Here is a 19,639-nt window from a genome sequence, read left to right on the forward strand (position 1 = left end):
AAATAAGCATTTGCATTTAAGTAACTCCCTCCAGGTATGAATGACAATGACTAAATACAAAACAAACATCTGCCCTCTATACAATAGGGGCTTATGAACCTAATTTAACCGATGGATTGACATGCAAAGGGAAGGGCTTTTTTTCCTACATACTGGAGATGGAAGACTTGCTTAAAAATATATTATGGCCCAAATGTAAGCCTTATGTGAGTAATTTCAAAAGCAAACAGAAGACATTTCATTTGTGAAATACAAGAAAATTGAACATGTTGTCTGCATCCACCTAACCTTTGATGCACTGTCTGAAAAATAAGGCTGAACAGCCAGAGTATTGTTAAACTAGAGGAAAAACCTACCCTCTCTAAAAACTAGATGTAAACTAGACCACAAAACATTCACTTTTTATGAAAAACAGCTTCCTCCTCAAAAACAGCAAAAAAAGCACCTACCAACAAAACCAACAACAACAAAAACAGCCCAAGCCACACCAAACAAGCACTAACTTGAAGCACAGTTAACAAAAGCCCTTCACTTCTACACTACACTTAGGCAGCTCCTGTAACTAAATAATTGCTCAGAGTTAAGGCAGCCTTCACCTTGTCCTTACAGAAAATACTGTAATTTTGCAACAACAGTAGTACAAATTGGAAATAGGAAAGTCCCTTATCAAGCTCATCTGGTGCAGAAATTTACTAAGATGCAAATGAAAATTAAAACTTTTTCTCCTTTGAAAAGGGGACCTAAAATCCAGAACTCCCTACTTATGTCAGGCTTCTGTTAATTATCATGGGCAATATGGGTCACCCTTGATATCAACAGACTTCTCTTGCGTGAAGGAAGTAACCCACTTTTGAGGATAGTTCAGAGGTTTTTGTCTCCTTTGCTTTGACCAGTACTTGCAGTGCAGAGCAGCCCTATGCCATACGCTATCACCTCAGCAGGAAGGAGATTCAAAACCACCAACTCACTTCATAAAAACCACCAAGGGGCCAGTAACTACAATTCATTATCACCCATTCACTGTTGTACATCAAGAAGCTCTGAAAGGAGAAGACGCTTTATTTCCCCAATGTTATTGTCAACGTATGAGAAACATCAGCTTTCTTAAGTCTTACTTGGAGGAAGTTAGGGCATCTAAAACCTCTCAAGAGTGTGTTCCACTGATTATAGCATTAATTTGTTTCCTTTATAAAACCTCAGAATGCAGAATACATTTTTATATTGATATACACACATATATATATGCTTAATGAGGTAATAAGACTTGACATCAAATGACACCAAACACTTCTAAAGGCTACTTAAGCTGAAACTTTCAAACCAAAAACTTCAGCTCATGCATTAGTTGTCCAAGGACACCACAACATCAAAGGAGAAAACATCTCTCTACTCCAGAGAACAGTTAATCCATACAATTAACCCTCCTTCACATCACATCACACTATAAATGTGAACACATGCTCCATTTCTGCATTGCTCAGAAGATTCTCCAAGATGCTATTCTTGTCACTAATGAGGTGCAGCATAAACAATTAAAGACTTGCAAAAATAACACACAGAGCTTAGATTTTTTTATTAAAAAGAAAACAACCCGACACAGAAAACCATCACGTCACAGGCTGTGCAACATGTGAATTGCATAGAAACATGTGGCATTATCCTTCCTTCAAAGCTGAATATGTTAGACCCATCAAATCCTTGATCTTTCAGTATCACAGTTTTATTAGACTAGAGAAAAATTGATTTAAGTCATGTTTTAGCCTATGTCATTGAGCAGTCTCCCTCTTTCTCCTCTCTGATGCAGGTATTTATTAGTAATACATTTGATGGAGGGGTTAGAGTGATGAAGGGAGAACAGAAGGAAGTTCAAGCACTAAAATAATTTTTTTTTAAATGCTAAGGATAAGATATCCCACAAAAAGACAACTAAGCAGCTTACTTTCAGCCCTGGTTTACTATATGGCCACGCATTTTCGTGTTGTTATGGAAGGAGATGGTATTGCAGCAGAATGCTGCTTCAACTAAAACCACCTGACAAGACACTGCATTTGAAACAGTCTTGTCCTGATCTACACCAGGTGTTGCCAACAAGCTCCTCCTGGCTTAATGTAACACCATTAGTTATGAAAAGTTCCCAGTAGACTCTAAAAAATATAAAATTGGTAAATTCACTGGATGGCATTACATTGTCACAACTTAATTTGCATGATCTCTGCCTATATATTGTATTAGGGGGGAAAAAAAAACAAACCACCAAAAAAACCCCACACACAACCATTCTCCAGGATTTAGGAAGCAGTAAGAGAACCAGTTGTTGAGTTCTGTCTATGTGTCAAATCAGCCTCTGGGGAAGAGTAAAAAAATAACTAAAACATAAACAATAAACTGCAAATAAACCAAATTAGTACCTTTTCTCTAGTGCCAATCTTACAACTGTATAACAAGATGTGCTTTGAGGTAGCCAATAGACAAGTTTCAGGAAACCTTGTTTTTTTAACATGAACTTGCAGCTGTCAGAACTAGAAAGTTTTGTGCCATTTCAGACACTGGGAAGAATTTTGAAACCACTTCTGCTTAGCCAGTGCAACAGGTGGAGCTGAAGTTGGGAGATCTGTAGTATCCAGCAGAGTCTGATCATACATTTGGCACATGCTCAGCCACACGTGGGAGAAAGCATTCTGTGCCTGCCTATCTGCTGTAGACTGATGTATTTGTTAATGTTTTGGGATCATCCCAGCAAAAATTTTCCTCTTAGGATTAAGCAATAGTGATGACAAGGCTCTGAATAAACTACCATTCCATGTTTCTAAGTCTTTCTGAATAAAGATAATAAAACACAGTCACTTCTGGCCACATACACAACAGAGATCTGACAACTGACATCAAACACATCAATAACGCAAAAAATGCCAAAAAACCCCAAAGAAACAAACAAAGGGGGAAAAAACCACACTGATTTTTTTTTTTTTTAGTCATCTTACCTTCCTGGTGAAGGCCAAAGTTTTGGAATTGAATTTGAACAGCTTAAAAGCTAAACTTTTATTAGAAGAAATGTTGCCAAGCACACTAAGCAAACAGAAGTTACTCAAATACTCACAGTAATCTGTTCCCAGTGTCCTGCTGAAGTTTAAATACGAAAATAACCCTGTGAAGTCCATTCCCTTTTATAAACAGCCAACATTAGTTCAGCCTTTATAATAACAAACTGGTGCTAAAATTTCTTTTTGCAGTTTTAAGTGTGTGCACACAATGTTTAAACATCCCCCACTGTGCTTGACTGCTCTACTCTTGCGTACAAAACATTTCCATTTAAAAAGAAAAAAAAATTATCAAAATTAGTTCCTGGAGAAAATGGGAGGTTTTTGTAGAATTTGGTGGACTGCTTCTGCCTCACAATAAAGCAGAAGACAAGTTACACAGGAGAAAGCACTGCATGCAGCTGTAATTCAGAGTACAGCAGCTGACAAGTTATATTTTTATCTCTGCAACCTCTCCACAATCTCCAGTTGATGCCCAAGCCTTGACAAACCATGCAAAGGCTTTTCATTAGTAATGGTACATCGTCTCTCAAGTGCTGGGAAGCTTTGCTGACCCATTGATCAGTGCCTGCCAACACAGCGGTTTGCAACAGCAATGACACTTGTGCATCAGTAAAGAGATCCCTGGAGCCATTTTAGTTTCCAACAGAGACCAAGGTTTTATTCATAAAATTTAAATAAGTAAAAAAAAACCCCAACAAAACAAACCAAACAAACAAACAAACAAAAAAAAAAACACCAAAACCAACCCACACAACAGAAAACCAAACAAACCTGCTGCTACAGTTTCAAAATAATCATTAAAGAATGTGTAAAGCAGCAGCTTCTTCACAACTAATGGTCAGGGATCTAAACACCCGGAGAATTGAACAGTAATTAAAAACCAGAAGAGCAGAATTTACAAGTAAAAGAACTAATTCCTACCCCACACTACTACACACGAGTTGAGTGTACCTGTCCTACACCATGGCCTCCCAAGCAAATTGGTATTTTTCTTGTTGTCCATCAGAACAAGTCCTCCCACCCCCTTCTGCCTCATTGCCCATCAGGGGCCAAATGTGTCTGAAAAACACTCTTGCCATGTGACCCAAAATGTTCCCACAGACTCTAGGAAAGCATCCGCCCTCAGGAACGACTATTTGTGGACAAAAGGGTCCTAAGAGGCTATCAGCAAGCATATGGAAATGTGACATGTTATAAACAACCATGATAATGAAAGTTTACATCAAGATGTGACCAGAAGATGCTCAGATTCAGTAACATGAGCCTGTAACTCCCTCTCAATCCCCACAGTGTGAAACGAGTTCCAAGACCAAGATGAATAAAGGACTACAATAAAGTATTCCAGAACTAATCTTTGCAGGGAAACCATTCCAAAATACAAGCACCCCAGGGGAAGTAATTGTGGAATAGCTGTTAGCTTTTCAATTCTTATTCTACCTCAAACAAAGCAAGTTTTGTTACCCTGAAAAAGCCTTATCATCTCTACAAGGAAGGAGATTCTAACAGGCCCCAAGTAAGTTCCTCAAAGTTGAGCACTTCAGTACGTCTCCTTTAGAAAGAAAACTTTCTTCTATGGCCCTATGGTCTTCTATGACTGTACAAAATCCTAGGAGTTAGAAAAGCACAAAAGACAGGACACCAGAATCTTTACCTGTATCTACCAAGTGTCTTCTACAGTGGCTTTTAAACAGGCATTTTGCAAATATAAGAGCACCATCATCATGAAGCAAAGACTGCTTGGAGGACCAAGTCAGCTGCACCAAGAACTTACAGGACTCCACATCCTCCCTCATTGCACAGACTTCCTCAGGAAAAAAAAAAAAAACAACTCAACCAGGCAAGAGGCCAACACTTACAAAGATCCCATAGCCATTGTTCAGAGAAAACAAGTCACTTGCATCATTCCCCACATGCAATAAGCTTTGGGCTGGCTGTATTCTTCTGCCTCTGAGGACCAGCGCCAGATGTGCTCTATCTCCAGGTGCCAGGAGTTCCACAACCTGGGAATCAGCAACCAGAGTTATTTTCCATGAATTAATTGCTGTCACAAGATGGTGAAGGACCAGATGTGTCGAGGTGGTTAATGCCCAAGGTAAATGAATCCTAGATCACTTACATCTTTTGCAGGTAACAATGAAAACCTTCATTTGGACCGTGCAAGTTGAGAGATAAAATCAACAGAGGTCACAAGCAAAATATTTCCACCTGCTCATGTTCTCTCCATTGTGCACTACGCTGAATGGAAAGCAGCAATTCTCAAACACACACTCAGTTGCAGCTTCTTCAGTTTTACCAATTCTGTCATAGGCAGACAATGTTAGTGGAACCACGTGCTAAAGGGACAGCGGGCAGCTTTTCCAAACTGCCAGAAATAGAAGGGTGGTTTAGGGCTGCTTTTTTGTTTTGTTTAGGGTTTGGGTTTCTGCCTTTCATTCAATGATGCTGCCTCATCATCCTACTTAGGGAAGTAACCCAAGAAGTTTCCAAGAGCTCTCTTGACCACTGGGTAATAAAAATTACCCACCTACAGACATTTCAGCCTTTAGCAACCTTGGCTCTTCAGTCAGGGGAGAGGGGGAAACAACTCAAAGGAAGCAGGTAAAAGTTTTAAAAACAATATACAAGATCCCTGCCTAGAAGAGCTTTCAAGCTAAGAAGAAATACTACCAATACAGGAGAGTGACACAGCATGCAGAAATTGTAAAACAAAGACCGCAAAAGGTATGGAAAGTGGTTATGCAAGGTCAAGTATTTAGGTGCAGAACACTGATCAGGCATACAATTTTGATGAATAGAATACTCATTGCCCTGCATTTTAAGGAATAACTTACCTACCATCCTGTTAGTTCGAGGCTTCATTTCTCTCTAATGGAACAACAGTCATTAAGAGAATAATGCAATGGAGTCAAACAAAGCAGGTTTACTACTACATGGTTATTTAAAAACCGTGTGCACAGAAGAAGATAGCTCTGAGGGGCTTCTTGCGTAAAACACTCCAAGATGCATTCAGAGACCATTTCTGTATCACTGTCACCTGTTCTCAGAGGAAATGCTGAGAGTTCACAGACTTCAGGGCGTGCTTTGGTAACAATGCCAAAAACAAATCCAGGTATACTGAATTCCAGTCCCATGCCTGGTGACTGTGGAACTCTCCTCCTTAAAATTCTGCATCGACACCTAATATTAGGAGTTAAAGTCTACATAAAAAAGCAAGGTTGTGGTTTTTTGGCTTATGGAGGGGTTTTTTTCAGAAACAGGAGGTTATTCAGTAACACAACCATTAGAATGAAAGGGGAAAAAACAGAGCAGGAGAAACTGGTTAACCAAGTGTGTAAGCACGTGAGAACATAGATATTTATGGTAGACATATGAGGAAAACCTCCCCACCACCACCCCATCCCCCCAAAGTCTCACACCTTTCCCTGTGTAAATACTTCACCACAAACTAGCCAGGACCTTGCAAGAGATTACTTCTGCCTAGATCAGCACTTCTCTGAACTAGGAGCAACTCTGTCTCTGCTCAAGGAAAAACCGAATGGACTGGTAACTACACACAAGCTACGGAGCTCACTTGAGCTGTCTGCAACTCTTACAGAACACCTGCAGATCATGGTTTATTCACTGCAAGTATATCCAACACTCACATTTTTCCTGGTGTCTGTGAATTTCTCCAAATTTCACCATTAGCTACAGAAACTATGTTAAGAGAACCCGTAAGAATTCAGTTACACTACTCAAAAAGTCTCAAGGAATATTTCCCCACTCCTTAGGGGATGCATGGTTCCTTCTGTTAGTCGCCATACCTGGCTTTTGCAATTGGAAAGCGCACCTTTTTAATGGCATCATAAAAAAACCTTCTCCTCCTGTGCACAGATTCCAAAGTCACAGCTGACATCGAGTCAGGGGGTTTTGTGGCTCAGGATGGGATGGCTGTTGAAGATAGATCAGATGAGATGAGAATCCAAGTTCATACAGGTTTCAGGGGCAGAGAAAGATTGCAAATGATTCAATTGCAATTTATTGAGGCTCCACTATAATTTTGCCTGCATTAGTCACACCCGATCTACTAACTCTCACTATGCAGCTTGCCTAAGTAAGTCCAGATGTGTAACTCTGAGTATGCCCTTTCTATCACTGAACACCTGCAAACTTGAGATTTAAAACATAAGTAATAATCTACTGTATTCAGACAGTAAAAAACATACTGTTAAAACCCAGGCAGACAAAAATTCCCCCTAACTACATATTTCTTTAACTCGGCTTTTGAAGATGCAGATAATGTACAGATTTTTTTTTAATCATCCACAGCTGGGCAGACTTTCTGAGTAGAAAATGCCACCCATATGCATTTTCATCCTCTTAGCTCTCACCTGGGAACACAAATAACTCTGCAGTTTAACTTGCTTTTATATTTTTTGGGATAGCCACATCCAGGTAAGTCAGCAATACAGATTTCTGAGGCTAAAACATTTTCCCTTTGGAAAAAAAAAACATTGATGCTTAAACACATCATACTTCAAGCTGCTGAATCTCAAGCAGGGGAAGCAATCAGAAAAAAATCTAAAGCAAGAATAAAACTATTTGTATCATTTATATCATATTTTATGTCAAAATTCATTCCTATTGGGCAAGCAACTCTATTCTGAGCTTTTTCTAAAACCAAAAAATTTTCAACAACTGAAAAGAAAGCAAAAGGTGACAGAACAGAGAAAATAGGAAATTTGGTGGCCATGAGTAAACTTCCTTAAAGGGGACAGAATTCGTAAGTGACACTTTATTTGAAATAACTAGTTACACAAAGCCTCCAAAGCTCTTGGAACAATATGCACAATGTAAGTAGGGACCAATATACATCTAACACTGGGTAATTTATGATTCAGTGGTCAAAGGTGAAACTTTCTACAAAACAAAGGATTAGGGTTTTGGTTTTTAAGTTCTGCTGCTTTGAGAAGTGCAAGAAACAGCATACTGACTTTTGTATCAAGCTTCAAGTGCTAAGAAGGAACACAAAGTATGTCATATAGACATTCCCTAGTTATACAACAGAGAATAAATCTCATAACCTCCCAGTCTCTCTTCCTTGAATCATTCATTGTCATCAGCAGAGACAGGTTGTTATCCAAGAGGCAAATTCTTGCTTTTTCTCTTCCTCTATAATAAAATGTAAAACAGATAAAAAGATAGGTCTATTTTAGAATATATTTTCCTGGCATCAGCAAGACACAGGTCTAAGTGACTGAACCTGTACTGGGTTGGTGTGGCAATGTTTTAGTAACTGATGGGACTACAGGGGTAGTTTCTGTGAGAAGGTGCTGGAAGGTTCCCCCATGTCCCATAGAGCCAATGCCAGGCAGCTCCAGGACAGACCCACTGCTGCCTAAGGCTGAGCCCATCAGTGACGGTGGGAGTGTGCCAGGGTTAACATACTTAACAAGGAAAAAAAGTTATTGTGTAGATAACAACGTGTGATGAACTGACTGCAGCCCCCTTTCCTTGTCCCCCTGCACTGCTGATGGGGAGGAGGGAGAAAATTTGGAATAAAATTAAGCCCAGGAGGAAAGCAGGGGTGAGGGGAAGGTATTTTTAAGATTTTGTTTTAGTTCTCACTATCCTACTCTGATTTGATTGGTAATAAGTTCAACTAATTTCCCCAAGCTGAGTTTGTTTTGCCCATGACAGTAATCGGTGAGTGATCTCTGCCTGTCTTTACCTTGACCTGCGAGCCTTCCCCTAAACTTTCTCTGCTCTGTCTAGTCAAAAAGGGGAGTGATAGAGCAGCTTTGGTGAGTATCTGGCATCCAGCCAAGGTCAAACCACCACACAACTAAAAAGAGGATTGTGAAGACAAATGCGCAGCAGAAACATTTCCAAATGCCACAGCTTTGTGATCGTCCTTCTAAAGCAATCCTTTTTTGCCCCAAAAATCTTACTTTTGTATCTGCACAAAAACTTGTAGAAACTGTGCTTTATTAATTATTTGAAAATAATCCTTGAACAATAATAAAAACAGTAAAGACATAAGGCCTTTCGCATTGCCTCAAGTATCATGTATGTTCCACTTCTAGAACTAAAACTAGAGGAATCAGCTTAGGAGACTTTCTAAAATTTGACACACTGAGATTTCAACACTCAACAGCCTCTTCAGACAAAGTCTAGTTACACAGAAATATGCCACAGCTTTCACAACACCCTAGAAATGATGGGCTGAAGGAAAACAACATGACAAAGTGCCCAATCACTCCACTGGGTGCAAGGATGAGCAAAACTTCATAACAATAAGGTAGCTGGCAGATCACTCACTCAATGCCACAAAAAATACCCTTCAGTCTTACCTGAAGGAACAGATTTAAAGGATGTGTTATTTAGGAAGTCTGAGAAACACGAAAAAAAAATCTTAACTACGGAGAAATCAAGATTCAGGTGGCACGAGCCAGAAAGCCCCCAGAGGTGAGTCACGGTGGGAACCCGGCAAAACCTTTACCTATCCCATGCACAGGCCAGCTGTTCACTTCAGGAGCACATACTAAGTACAAACAAGGTACTTCTGATCCCCACTGTCACAGAAAGTGCACTAAAAAAGCATTTCATCTCTTACAGCAAGCCCGAAAGGAATCAACTTGACCTTCTTGATAGCCATACTCTACAGTGTGACATTGTGTGATAACAAAAATAAAACCAACCAAAACCAAACGGCATCATTTAATTACATTTCTTGTGTTCTGAAGATTTTTTTTCCCCTTCTCAAGCCCAGGTAGTACAAGTTCAATCTGGAAGAACAGAAAATAATGTGTTTTTGCAAAATTAATGAAAAATAGTACAGGGACTGGAAAAAGCATCCATGAAACTGGAATCACAATTTCCACAGAAGGCTTGCTGACGTTATTGACAAGGATTTAAGTGCATTACTGCTGTTAGGCGTAATCTGTGCCTAATTCAAACCCTGGAGTATATGGCTTAAGACATAAGTACATACAGAATTCCATAGAAGTTCTCAAATGACGTATCAACAACCCATAGATTATAGCAGCACTGTACACTTTCATCAGCTGAGTCTTCTCAGATTCCCTACTCCTTTTCCTTCTGATTTAGTTAAAACCAGCACCAAATGGCAGAAGAAGAACATCTGCAAACATTATAGTAACACTATTTGATTCCCAAATCCCAAAGCCAAGAAATTCACTAAGCAAGTTCACTCAATCCACTGTTACTCCTCATCTGCCCAGAGGTGCAGAAACACAAAGCAGACAACACTTGCTCACACTCTCTGGCCTTGCTTTACTCTTAAAAACACTGCAGAAAGAAGAGGTCAAGCTTCTGTCTCTACTGACTGCCCCCTCCTGCCTCCAGTCTAATTCTTGAAGGCCGAGGATCAAGAATGCCCCAGGGCTAATCTATCATCTTAGCAATGATGTGTAACAAGTCACTTCCAAAAATCTGTATTAATAAATGTATAATGCATCACATTCAATGCAACAACATGGTGAAATAAACTAAATATACAGTCATGGCAATTAAAGAAAGGGCAAGAGAGAACCTCTGAAATCGCCATCACAAAATATTATCAAATTCTGAGCCACAAAGAGATGCCAAGCTAAGTAACTCAGCCATTTATCTCCCTCTCAGATAAAACTCAAGCACATAGGTGTCCTGTAGGGACAGAACCACCAAATTAAAAGCATACACTTTCACAGAACACCATATGCCCTTTAACAAGTATCCATGAGGAAAAAATGAAAATCAAGACCTCTGTGTAACCAAATAAAAACCAGAAATACAATTTCTTTCTACTTTCCATAGTAGAGGGGAGAGTTACACCCTAACACACTTGTAACTTCATTTCTTTAGTTGCATCATCTTTCACCATAGCTCAGGAACAGCACACTTGATTTATCGAACAATTACCTGCCTCATGTCTATAGTCTCAACAGGAAGACCAGAGTTCAAAAATTCTGCCTGCCACAAAGACAGCTTTTGTTACTGCTTCTAGTAAGTGAACTTTAACTGGGTAAACTCTATTTCCCTATGTATAATAGATAAATAATAGATTCCATCCTTGCAGAACATTCAGAATTAGCTAAAATACATACAGCATTTCAGAAAGTAAAACTGCCAAACAGAATTCAACAATTATTATATAATTAACCAGGCACATTTTTAAACACACATGCCACCATTTGAGCTTCTCAGACCACTGACAATCTCACCAGGAACTTTCTACTGCGTCTGCTGTCAGTGCTGTTTATTGCTATGGCAAAAAGCCTTCATACTGTGAAATGAAGACAATTCTGTAGCTGATTTACAGTCAAGAAATCTCTTTTCCCAGTAGGCTGTTTCCATTAAGTTAATCTAACACACCACAACTTAAGTTTTTGGTTTAAAGGCAGTTTCAATTGCTTTTACACTTTTATCATCCAGAGCAAACACACCAATTTAAATCAAGCATGTGTCGATTTATTGGCATCCTTGCAAAAGTCGCCCATGGATTTAACATCAATACAAAATGACACCTGACATCTGTCTGTGCTGGCAGGCAGAGCATGAGTCAAGCAAGAATAAAGGAAAGAACAGCTAAATTAAAAATCCTGTTTATTACATAGACCCTCAACACCCTTACCAGCCCATCAGCCATTACTTACACTCTTTGGAGCTTCTCAGTCGAACTGTGCGGCTTAACAGGTATTTTCAATCTTTAGTAAACAGAAACCACAAAGATGAGACACTGCTAAGTTCCACATTCCAATTTTTCTGAGAGAGAAGAAACCAGAAGAATTGTTGGCCCATAAGCTCCTAACAAACAACTGCACTGAACAATACTTTGTGGGACATAGTTCCCATTTTCTTTCCTGCTCTCACCACAACTGTTTCATCACACAAAATCTCAAGAATTGCTAAAAATATCCTTTGACTCTATCATAAGCTTTTCCATAGCCTAACTTAGCAGCAGTAGGACTCTCCAGAAGTACTTTTTCCAGTTTAGTAGCCCCAGATGTGAGCTACTAGGAGATGGCACATCTTTACCTTCTTCAGGAAGGCCTCAGTGTCCAAACAGCACATGGGTTTGGCTAGCCAGCATCCGTAGCCATCATCTTAATTATTTGCTCCTGCCCTAAGCGCACTTGCAGTGCTGTTGGACATGCCCTGTCAGAAAGAATAGGAAAAAAAGAAGAACAATTCACATGACTCAAAATCTAAGGAAAATGCTGTTTTCCACTGTGCATAGTAGAGCTGCATTGTTGCTTGCCTGTGCCACGAACTTGGGGGGATAATTGTTCTACTGTCATTCTTCCCCCAAAGCTCAGGTTGGTACCTATTTGAGCTCTCCACAAAGGCCTTGAGCAGAAAATATTATATAATAAATATAATTTCTTTCAAGTGTTCTCAGAGCTGTATTGTGGTTTTTTTAGTCACATCAACTCCCAAGAGAAATTCTGAACTTACAAAAGCCAAACACTTTGAATGTTTAATAGCCCTTGTGTTAAACATGTAAGGAAAAAAATGAGAGGATTTCTTAGAAAGAAGGTATTGTATGTAACTTTATTTCTCTTCCTTCTAAGAAGGAATTTAAACGTAGTTATTGTCCTCAGTCTCCAGATGGTAGGCTGCTTTGGTACAATACAGTAAGTTCACAAGAAATACTGATCTAACATGAAACTAAGCCTTGTCATTATAGCTGCTTCTGAGCACCACCAATTGAAATTCACCAAGTGAAATTTATTTCTGCTTTGACAAAAAGAGAGAGAACTGCTTTGAAATGTACACTACTGGTTAATTTTTAACTAGAAGCACAGTTACAGTAGACTCTCTTATATAGTAAGTCTGGTGTGTCTGTATTCCAGGAGAGGTTTTGTAACCTTTGTTTCTTGTTACGCTGCCAAATCTTACCCTAACACTAAAGGATAACACGTTCCCAGAAACAATCTCTGTTTGCTAAAAAGTTACCTTGGCTTGCCTTATTCAAGAAACATGCAGGGCCGAGAAAATTCACAGCTGGAACAAAACCCATGGCCTACTTTATTAACAACTACATTATAAACAACTGAAAAAAAAATTCTTAAGCTAAAGCAGCAAGAGGCAATGGTGGAACTTACGCTGGGGTAACAACGAGATGCATTCACGTTCTTCTAAACTACTGACTTTGTGTATCATGCTGATCCACGTATTTCAGACATCTACAGTATGAGTGATTTTAAAGCATCTCTGTGTACTTTAAAATAAATTTAAATAATTTCATTTAAAATGAAATAGTAACAAATTAGTTCACATACCATAGCTTAAGACAGTTAAACCCATTTAACTTTCCCTGGAGAGAGAAGACTCAGTGCTTTCAAAGTATCAACTTAAACTTCAGAGTCAAGCTGAACTTTCAGTATTTCCTCACTATTTCAAGAGGATTTATGACCATAATTTGTGACAGACCCTCACATCATGCTAGCAGTAGTTACTAGGAAAACAGCCCCCTAAATCAATGACAGACTGACTGAAATGGCACTGAAATGTTCTTGAAGACTCCTACACAGCACATTTCCCTGTCATAAAATTAGTAAGTGATTTTTTCCCTGCTACATTCTTCATATAACCACAGCGACAGGTTTCACTAGCTTTAGGTTATCTCAGGAAAACAGTATGGATTAAAAGCCACTTTAGGGTTGTGCTCCAATGCATTTTTTATTTCATGCTGCATCCCTAGTTTCAAAGATTTGTAACCATCACACCTCCTTGTGTCAGGCTTCTCTCTTCCCCTTTCTGTATCCTGTGTTCATTAGTATCAGGCAAATAGCCGTTACATTAAAGAAAACTAAGATACAATCTCACAATTTTGGGAAACATTCAAGCGCATGACAAGACACAGTTAAGCAAGCATTCGCAAGTTTAAGTAAAAATAATTCTTGCTTGAGATAGTTCTTAAGCAAGAATTATCTCAACTTACTTGAATGTTTTAAGGCCCCCACATGAAATACCCACTGTGCATTATTAAGAATCCAAAACTTACAATATTTTCATGAAAATGAAAAAACATTGAGTACTTCGCATGAGCAAGAGATTCCCCCCTTTGAGGAAACACCAGATGCAATGATTATTTTGTCTTTTCACAGTGAAATGAGAGTCAAGTACAAGCCATATCTAAAACAGGTTTATCATTATTTCAGGCCACATAAATAAAACCACTCCTGACACCACCACATACAGAGCAAGAACTTAGCTCTACAGCAAAATTATTTCACAGCCAAAGTATTCAAGATCTATTATAACATGCCAAACCTCAGTGAAGCTTTAGTACTGCAGAAGCTCCAGCAGATCCCCAATCATGCAGAGATGCATTTACATATTTGTAAGATAAGCACATCAAAATACTTTTAATAGCTAAAAGTCAGGCATCTCCTTACAGAGTAGGGATTCTCAGAAAGGGAACTAAATCCACGGAGAGCCTCTCATAGTACATCCATGCTCCTTCAAAAAGGACAGATGAACTGTCATTAAAAGTACTGTCCAGATCAACACAACAAAACCTTCCTACTAAGGAGGCGGAACAAAGGCAATGCTATTAAGATCTGTAACCAAGACTCCTTAACTAATTATTAAAAATGGTACACCTGTAGCAGAGTTCTTCCACGCACATTAAGGAAGGCAACTATTCATACCAAACATACAATATATAAAAAGAATCACTGTCTCTCAAACGAGGTGAATGAAAACCAAACTCCAAGTTAGAACTTATTCCTTAGTTTTGTCATGAACTCTTACTTTCCTAAGAATTCCAAATGCAAAGTTGTCCCTTTTTGAAAATATCCCTTTCCATTATAGCCTGCTAAGTTAATGTAAGGGGATCCTTTAAGGAGCCTTCGTTTAGGACTCCTAGAAGTTGATTCCCCCCTTCCCCCCCCCTCAAAGCTACATTAGCTTCATTCAGTCAAGCAGGAATATGAACATCTTTACACAAACATAAATGTTCAGAAATGAATGAACCACATTTCCGGTTTTCAGAAACATTTTTAAAAGATTGTGGCAAGGTGTATGGAGAAGGTGGACCCTGAGATATGAAGGGTATCTTTTTGATACAATGCAGACAGAATAAGCAATACATAATACACACCCACACAGAGCTCCAACTAAAAATATAGAATGATGATGCCAGCAGAAAATGGTCGGTTCTCTTGCTCTAAATGGCAGTTCTAATAATTGCAGGAGGTTTGAAAAGGTGGGTGGCCTAATAAAAAGAGGCCCTGAGGTGATGTTCTGACAGCCTTGGCCACACTGCCGAGTTTTCTAAACTACCTAGGAAATCGCAACAACTAGGCTTCGGCTTGCTCAAGCACCGGCTTGATGTATTCAGGCAGACCACATGCAGCAGCAAAAAGACAGAAGTCTTGCACATGCAGCCCGAACTCCCCGTCTTGGGCGAGACAAAGTCGGGAGCGAAGCCGCATGCAGGAGAAACGGAGGAGGAACGGACACCGGCCCACTCCCCACGGATGCTGCAGGCAGAGCACCGCATCCGTTTACTTGCGATTTAAAAGGATTACCACACTCACTTAAAAACGGGATGGCCACGGGAAAGAGGAGGGCAGGCTCCGTGCCCGGGACGGGGCACCCGGGCTGCAGCTCGGGCATCGCCCGCGGGGCTGGGGCGGCCGGACCCCCGCGCCCCGGCCGGGCCGGACCCCCGCCCGCCGCCTCCCGCCGGGCCCTCCGCCGCAGCGCCACCCCCGCCGCCCACCTACAGCCTCACATCGGAGCTGGGGCGAGGGGGGAAAACACAGGGGACACACACCAAACTCGCCTTCCCCCCACCCCCTCCCCGGCCCGGCCAAGAGTTTGAGCGACACCCGACACCGACCCCTCCAAACTCCACAGAAATCCCTGCCCGGGACCTCGGAAGGACGGGAGCGGGGGGCGTCGAGGGGGGCGGGCGACTTTTGTCTCTCTTTTTGCAATTGTGCGCATTTACCTGAGCCACCCCTGAGGGAAAGCCTCCTCGCCCCTCCAACCTCGTCCCCCCAGCGGGATATGTCCCGAGGGAACAGGGAGGAGAGGCCTCCTTTTCCTGCGCACCCTTTTTGCAGAAAAGAGGGGCGAGGAGCAATAGTTGGGGGGGGGGGGGGGGAACCGACGCAGGCAGCCTCCCGTCCTTCTCCCGCCCCGTCTCGTCCATGTGCGCGTCCTCTCCCTCCGCGGGAGCCTGGCCCCGCTCCCGCCCCTCCCCGCCGCACTCCCGGCGGAGCGAGGGGAAAGTTTGCCCAAGTCCGACAACAAAAGGGACAGCGGCGCTTGCCTCCCCGTCCGCCCGGGCCCCGCGACGCTCCGGCGAGCTTACCCCCGGCCGAGCCCGGCTCGCAGCGCAGCACCGAGGCGGCGAGGAGCCGCAGCAGCAGCAGCAGCGGGAGCGGCGGGGCCGCCGCCGCCTCCATGTTGTGCCGCCGCAGCAGCTGCCGGAGCGCACCGAGCGTCTCAGGCAGGCTCCATGCTCGGGGCGCTGCGCTCGGCGAGGAGGGAGGCGGGGAAGGGGGGAGGCGCTGGAGCCGACCCTCCTCCTCCTCCTCACGCCGCCGCCAGGGAGGGGGCTGGGATGGAGGATCCCGGCTCGCACCGCATCCCGGGAGCGGGCGGGGGCGCACCGTCCCGCCGCGGCGCGTCCCACGCGTGGGCACACCTGGCCGCGCGGGGAGGGGGTGGGGCTCCGGGGCTTTCTTCTTTATCTTGTTAACTCGTTCCTTCAGGAGAGATTACTCCAGAACCAGCCGGGAAGGCTGGAGAAGATGGCTCGCTGCGTGTTCAAAAAGCAACGTTTCGGTGGTGAATTTGGAAGTTAAGAGCGGGGACGCCCGCCCCTTTTTCTGTCTCCAGGAAAAAGGGTGGTTGTTTTCTTCCCGACTGGAGGTCGGGTTTGCCTTTCTCCTCCCACCAAAACAAACATTTTATTAAGTCACTCTTCTACAGAACACCAGTTTTCAAAGAAAATGCATTCAACAACAGTCTTTTGTTGCCTTCCCCCCCTCCGTGTTAAACATGCCACCTGCTCCCGTAAACACATTACCACCAGGAAAGAGGCAGAAACCGCCCAGTGATATGGGGCTTGTGTAGTGCCGGGGCCGGGTACAGAGGGCTGAGCAGCACCCGGCTCACACTGAAACATCCCGCACCTTTCACAGGCCAGATACTGCCCCCCGCATCCCTCACAGGGATAAAAACAAACGGCATAAGTCAAGAATTTTCATTTAAGTGTCTATTTTCCCTTGTGCTGTCACTGATTTGGTACTAAGAAGAAGGATTGCTAGATGGCGTTGTATAGAGGTGGAAATCACAAGGGTCCACCTGGCATCCCCTTTAAGCGATTTTTGCAAGTCTCAGAGCAGTAGCCATAAATCACAAGCGAGCACTTAGCAAATGGATGTTATATTTAATAGTTTTGTTACATTTCAGAGTTGAGTGACTTCCAGGTTTCCCCGTGCCATGTACTAATTTATCTGCCTTGCTGTAGATGCTACAGCAGCAGCTGAGATTTCTTCTTGGTGCCCCATGAACCCCTGTACAACTCAAATACCAGGATCAAATATTCAAGGGTTGGTTTAGGTCCTGTTGGTTACTCCATTGCCAACGTCCCCTGCAAGGGAAAAGGCCAAGTGTTTTGATTTGGTTTGTTTCTAAAGTCAGTGATATTCAAGTTAGCTCAGAAAGCAGTTTAAAAATTCAAAAGGCTTATAGTGTGACATTAAAGATCACCTAAAAGGGAGAAAGATTTTGTTCTCTCTCTCGCTTCTGGTTTAACATACAGATAACATTTATTTTAAAGAGGGCTCATTTTAGGCAGCATTTAAAACCTGGAAAAATCTCAACTTCTTGAAGGCAGGAAAAGCAGAAGTTGGTCTTTGGTGATAGATCTGTAATAAACTGGAACCAAAATCTAGGCTGCTGTAAATCATTAATGCAAAAACTTTGTGTGAACACCAACCGAATAAGGGGTTTGTTTTGCATCTGCTTAAAGAAATTGCCCAACACCCGATAAATAACTGGAAGAAAGATTTCTTTGTTGAAGACAGTGATTGGACTTTACTTTTGATGGGTCTGACCTCCTGCATCATGGAAATTACCCAGCAGTCCTGGCATCACAGTAGCTGGGGTTAATTAGAGGCAGAGAAAGGGCACATGAAGCAGTTGTACTTGCAGCAGGCAGTGGGGAACAGTGGTGTACGTATGCCATCCCAAACCCCAGTCAGCTTGGGGGCCATATACAAAACTGGCTTGTGTGCCTGCAGGGAGAGCCGGGCTGTCCTGTGATGGCCTCCATGGCACCAGGGCAATTGGCTTCCCTGCCCTTCCTGCCCCTCGCCCGAACAGGATCAGGAATCAGCTGCTGAGATGACTTGTCCCTCACTCCAATGCCAGCACCAAGCCATGTGGAGGGGGTGAGTCTGCCCACAGGCTGCTGGAGGGCAGCAGCAACTTCTCTTCCAGTTTGCAGGTGCTCCCAGCACTTGGTAACTTGGGTCCTAAGGTCCCATACTGGGATATGCCTGCTGCTATCCTTGCTCCATCCAAGAGTTGCTTATCCCCCTATCTGACCCTGTCAAACTGCATGGTCAAGTTAGGAATGGCAGCAGTTTATACCAAAAGAGAGAGATAGCAGCACGTGAGCAATTAGCAGATTGGGTAATGGGCCAACTCAGGCTAAAACAAAATGAGGAGATCAGACCATGGAGGCAGGCAACTAGGGAAGAGAATCTTACCAGGACACACCTTTGGGGCTTTGACCATGACACCTCTGCTAAAAAAACATTAAAGACATTCATCTAAAGCACTGGCAGATGCAGTAGCAGCCACGAACACAGTCTTTCTCCAAGCCAGAAGATGCCATCTTAAACTCAGTTAATATCTTGTAAGGGGAATTTGGAGGGAGTTAAAGCTGTGCAAGTCTGAAGTCATGAGCTGAGAAAACTGCCTTCCACCTTTTTTCCAGCCCTGCAAAAAGTCCTCCAGCAAAACTAGGGGAGGCAAAGCCGTGACATTCCTGAAAGTCTGATGTACGTATTTTTGCAAGAAAGTAAAAAACAATGTGAAAATAAACAAAAAAATCACTTACCAGGATAGCGAAAGCATAGTTCTATCCTTCCTTTTAACTGAAGAAAGAGGGATCTCTTTTCATACTGCTGCATCTCGCAGTGCCCAAGAATGCAAAAAAAAAAAAGCCAATACCCCATTTCATCTAATATTTCTTGTTTAATTCTGAGCACATCACAGTCTAACATCTCCTCAGTTTCTCTTCCTACAATAAAAGAGCAGAGGGAATAATTTGCCTAATTTTCATAATTTCTGTTTATAGTTTGAGGTAAACTGCAGCAAGTTTGGAGCCTAATTGTAGGAAGGAGGAAAGGGAGGAAATCCAGACTGGGGGCCCAATCCCCTGCCAAGGTGTAAAAGCAGATTAGTTCCTGCATTCTTCCGTTGCCATCCCAGATGGAGAAAGGAGGGACATGCAGAGATATAGCAGGGAAGACAAAGAGCTGTGTCTGAGCACCCAGAGATGTCCTCCAGGATAATGTAGCCATTCTGCCATAGCTGGGAAACTTGGTTTGACTGAAATGCTCCAGATGTTTCTACACGTT

At 42.2% G+C, this 19,639-nt stretch overlaps 1 protein-coding gene across 1 annotated transcript in view; it reads right to left on the reverse strand.

The window, feature by feature from the left end:
* The window catches only part of LRP5 (LDL receptor related protein 5), a 141,974-nt gene extending 125,360 nt beyond the window's left edge, over positions 1 to 16,614 (reverse strand). The window contains exon 1 of the mRNA XM_048307064.1: positions 16,354 to 16,614. Coding sequence (XP_048163021.1) covers positions 16,354 to 16,447 — 94 coding nt within the window. The 5' untranslated portion in view covers positions 16,448 to 16,614. The remainder of the gene's footprint in view (positions 1 to 16,353) is intronic.
* Positions 16,615 to 19,639: the final 3,025 nt, after the last annotated feature.

Source organism: Corvus hawaiiensis, chromosome 6, assembly GCF_020740725.1.
Source record: "Corvus hawaiiensis isolate bCorHaw1 chromosome 6, bCorHaw1.pri.cur, whole genome shotgun sequence".
NCBI lineage: Eukaryota > Metazoa > Chordata > Aves > Passeriformes > Corvidae > Corvus > Corvus hawaiiensis.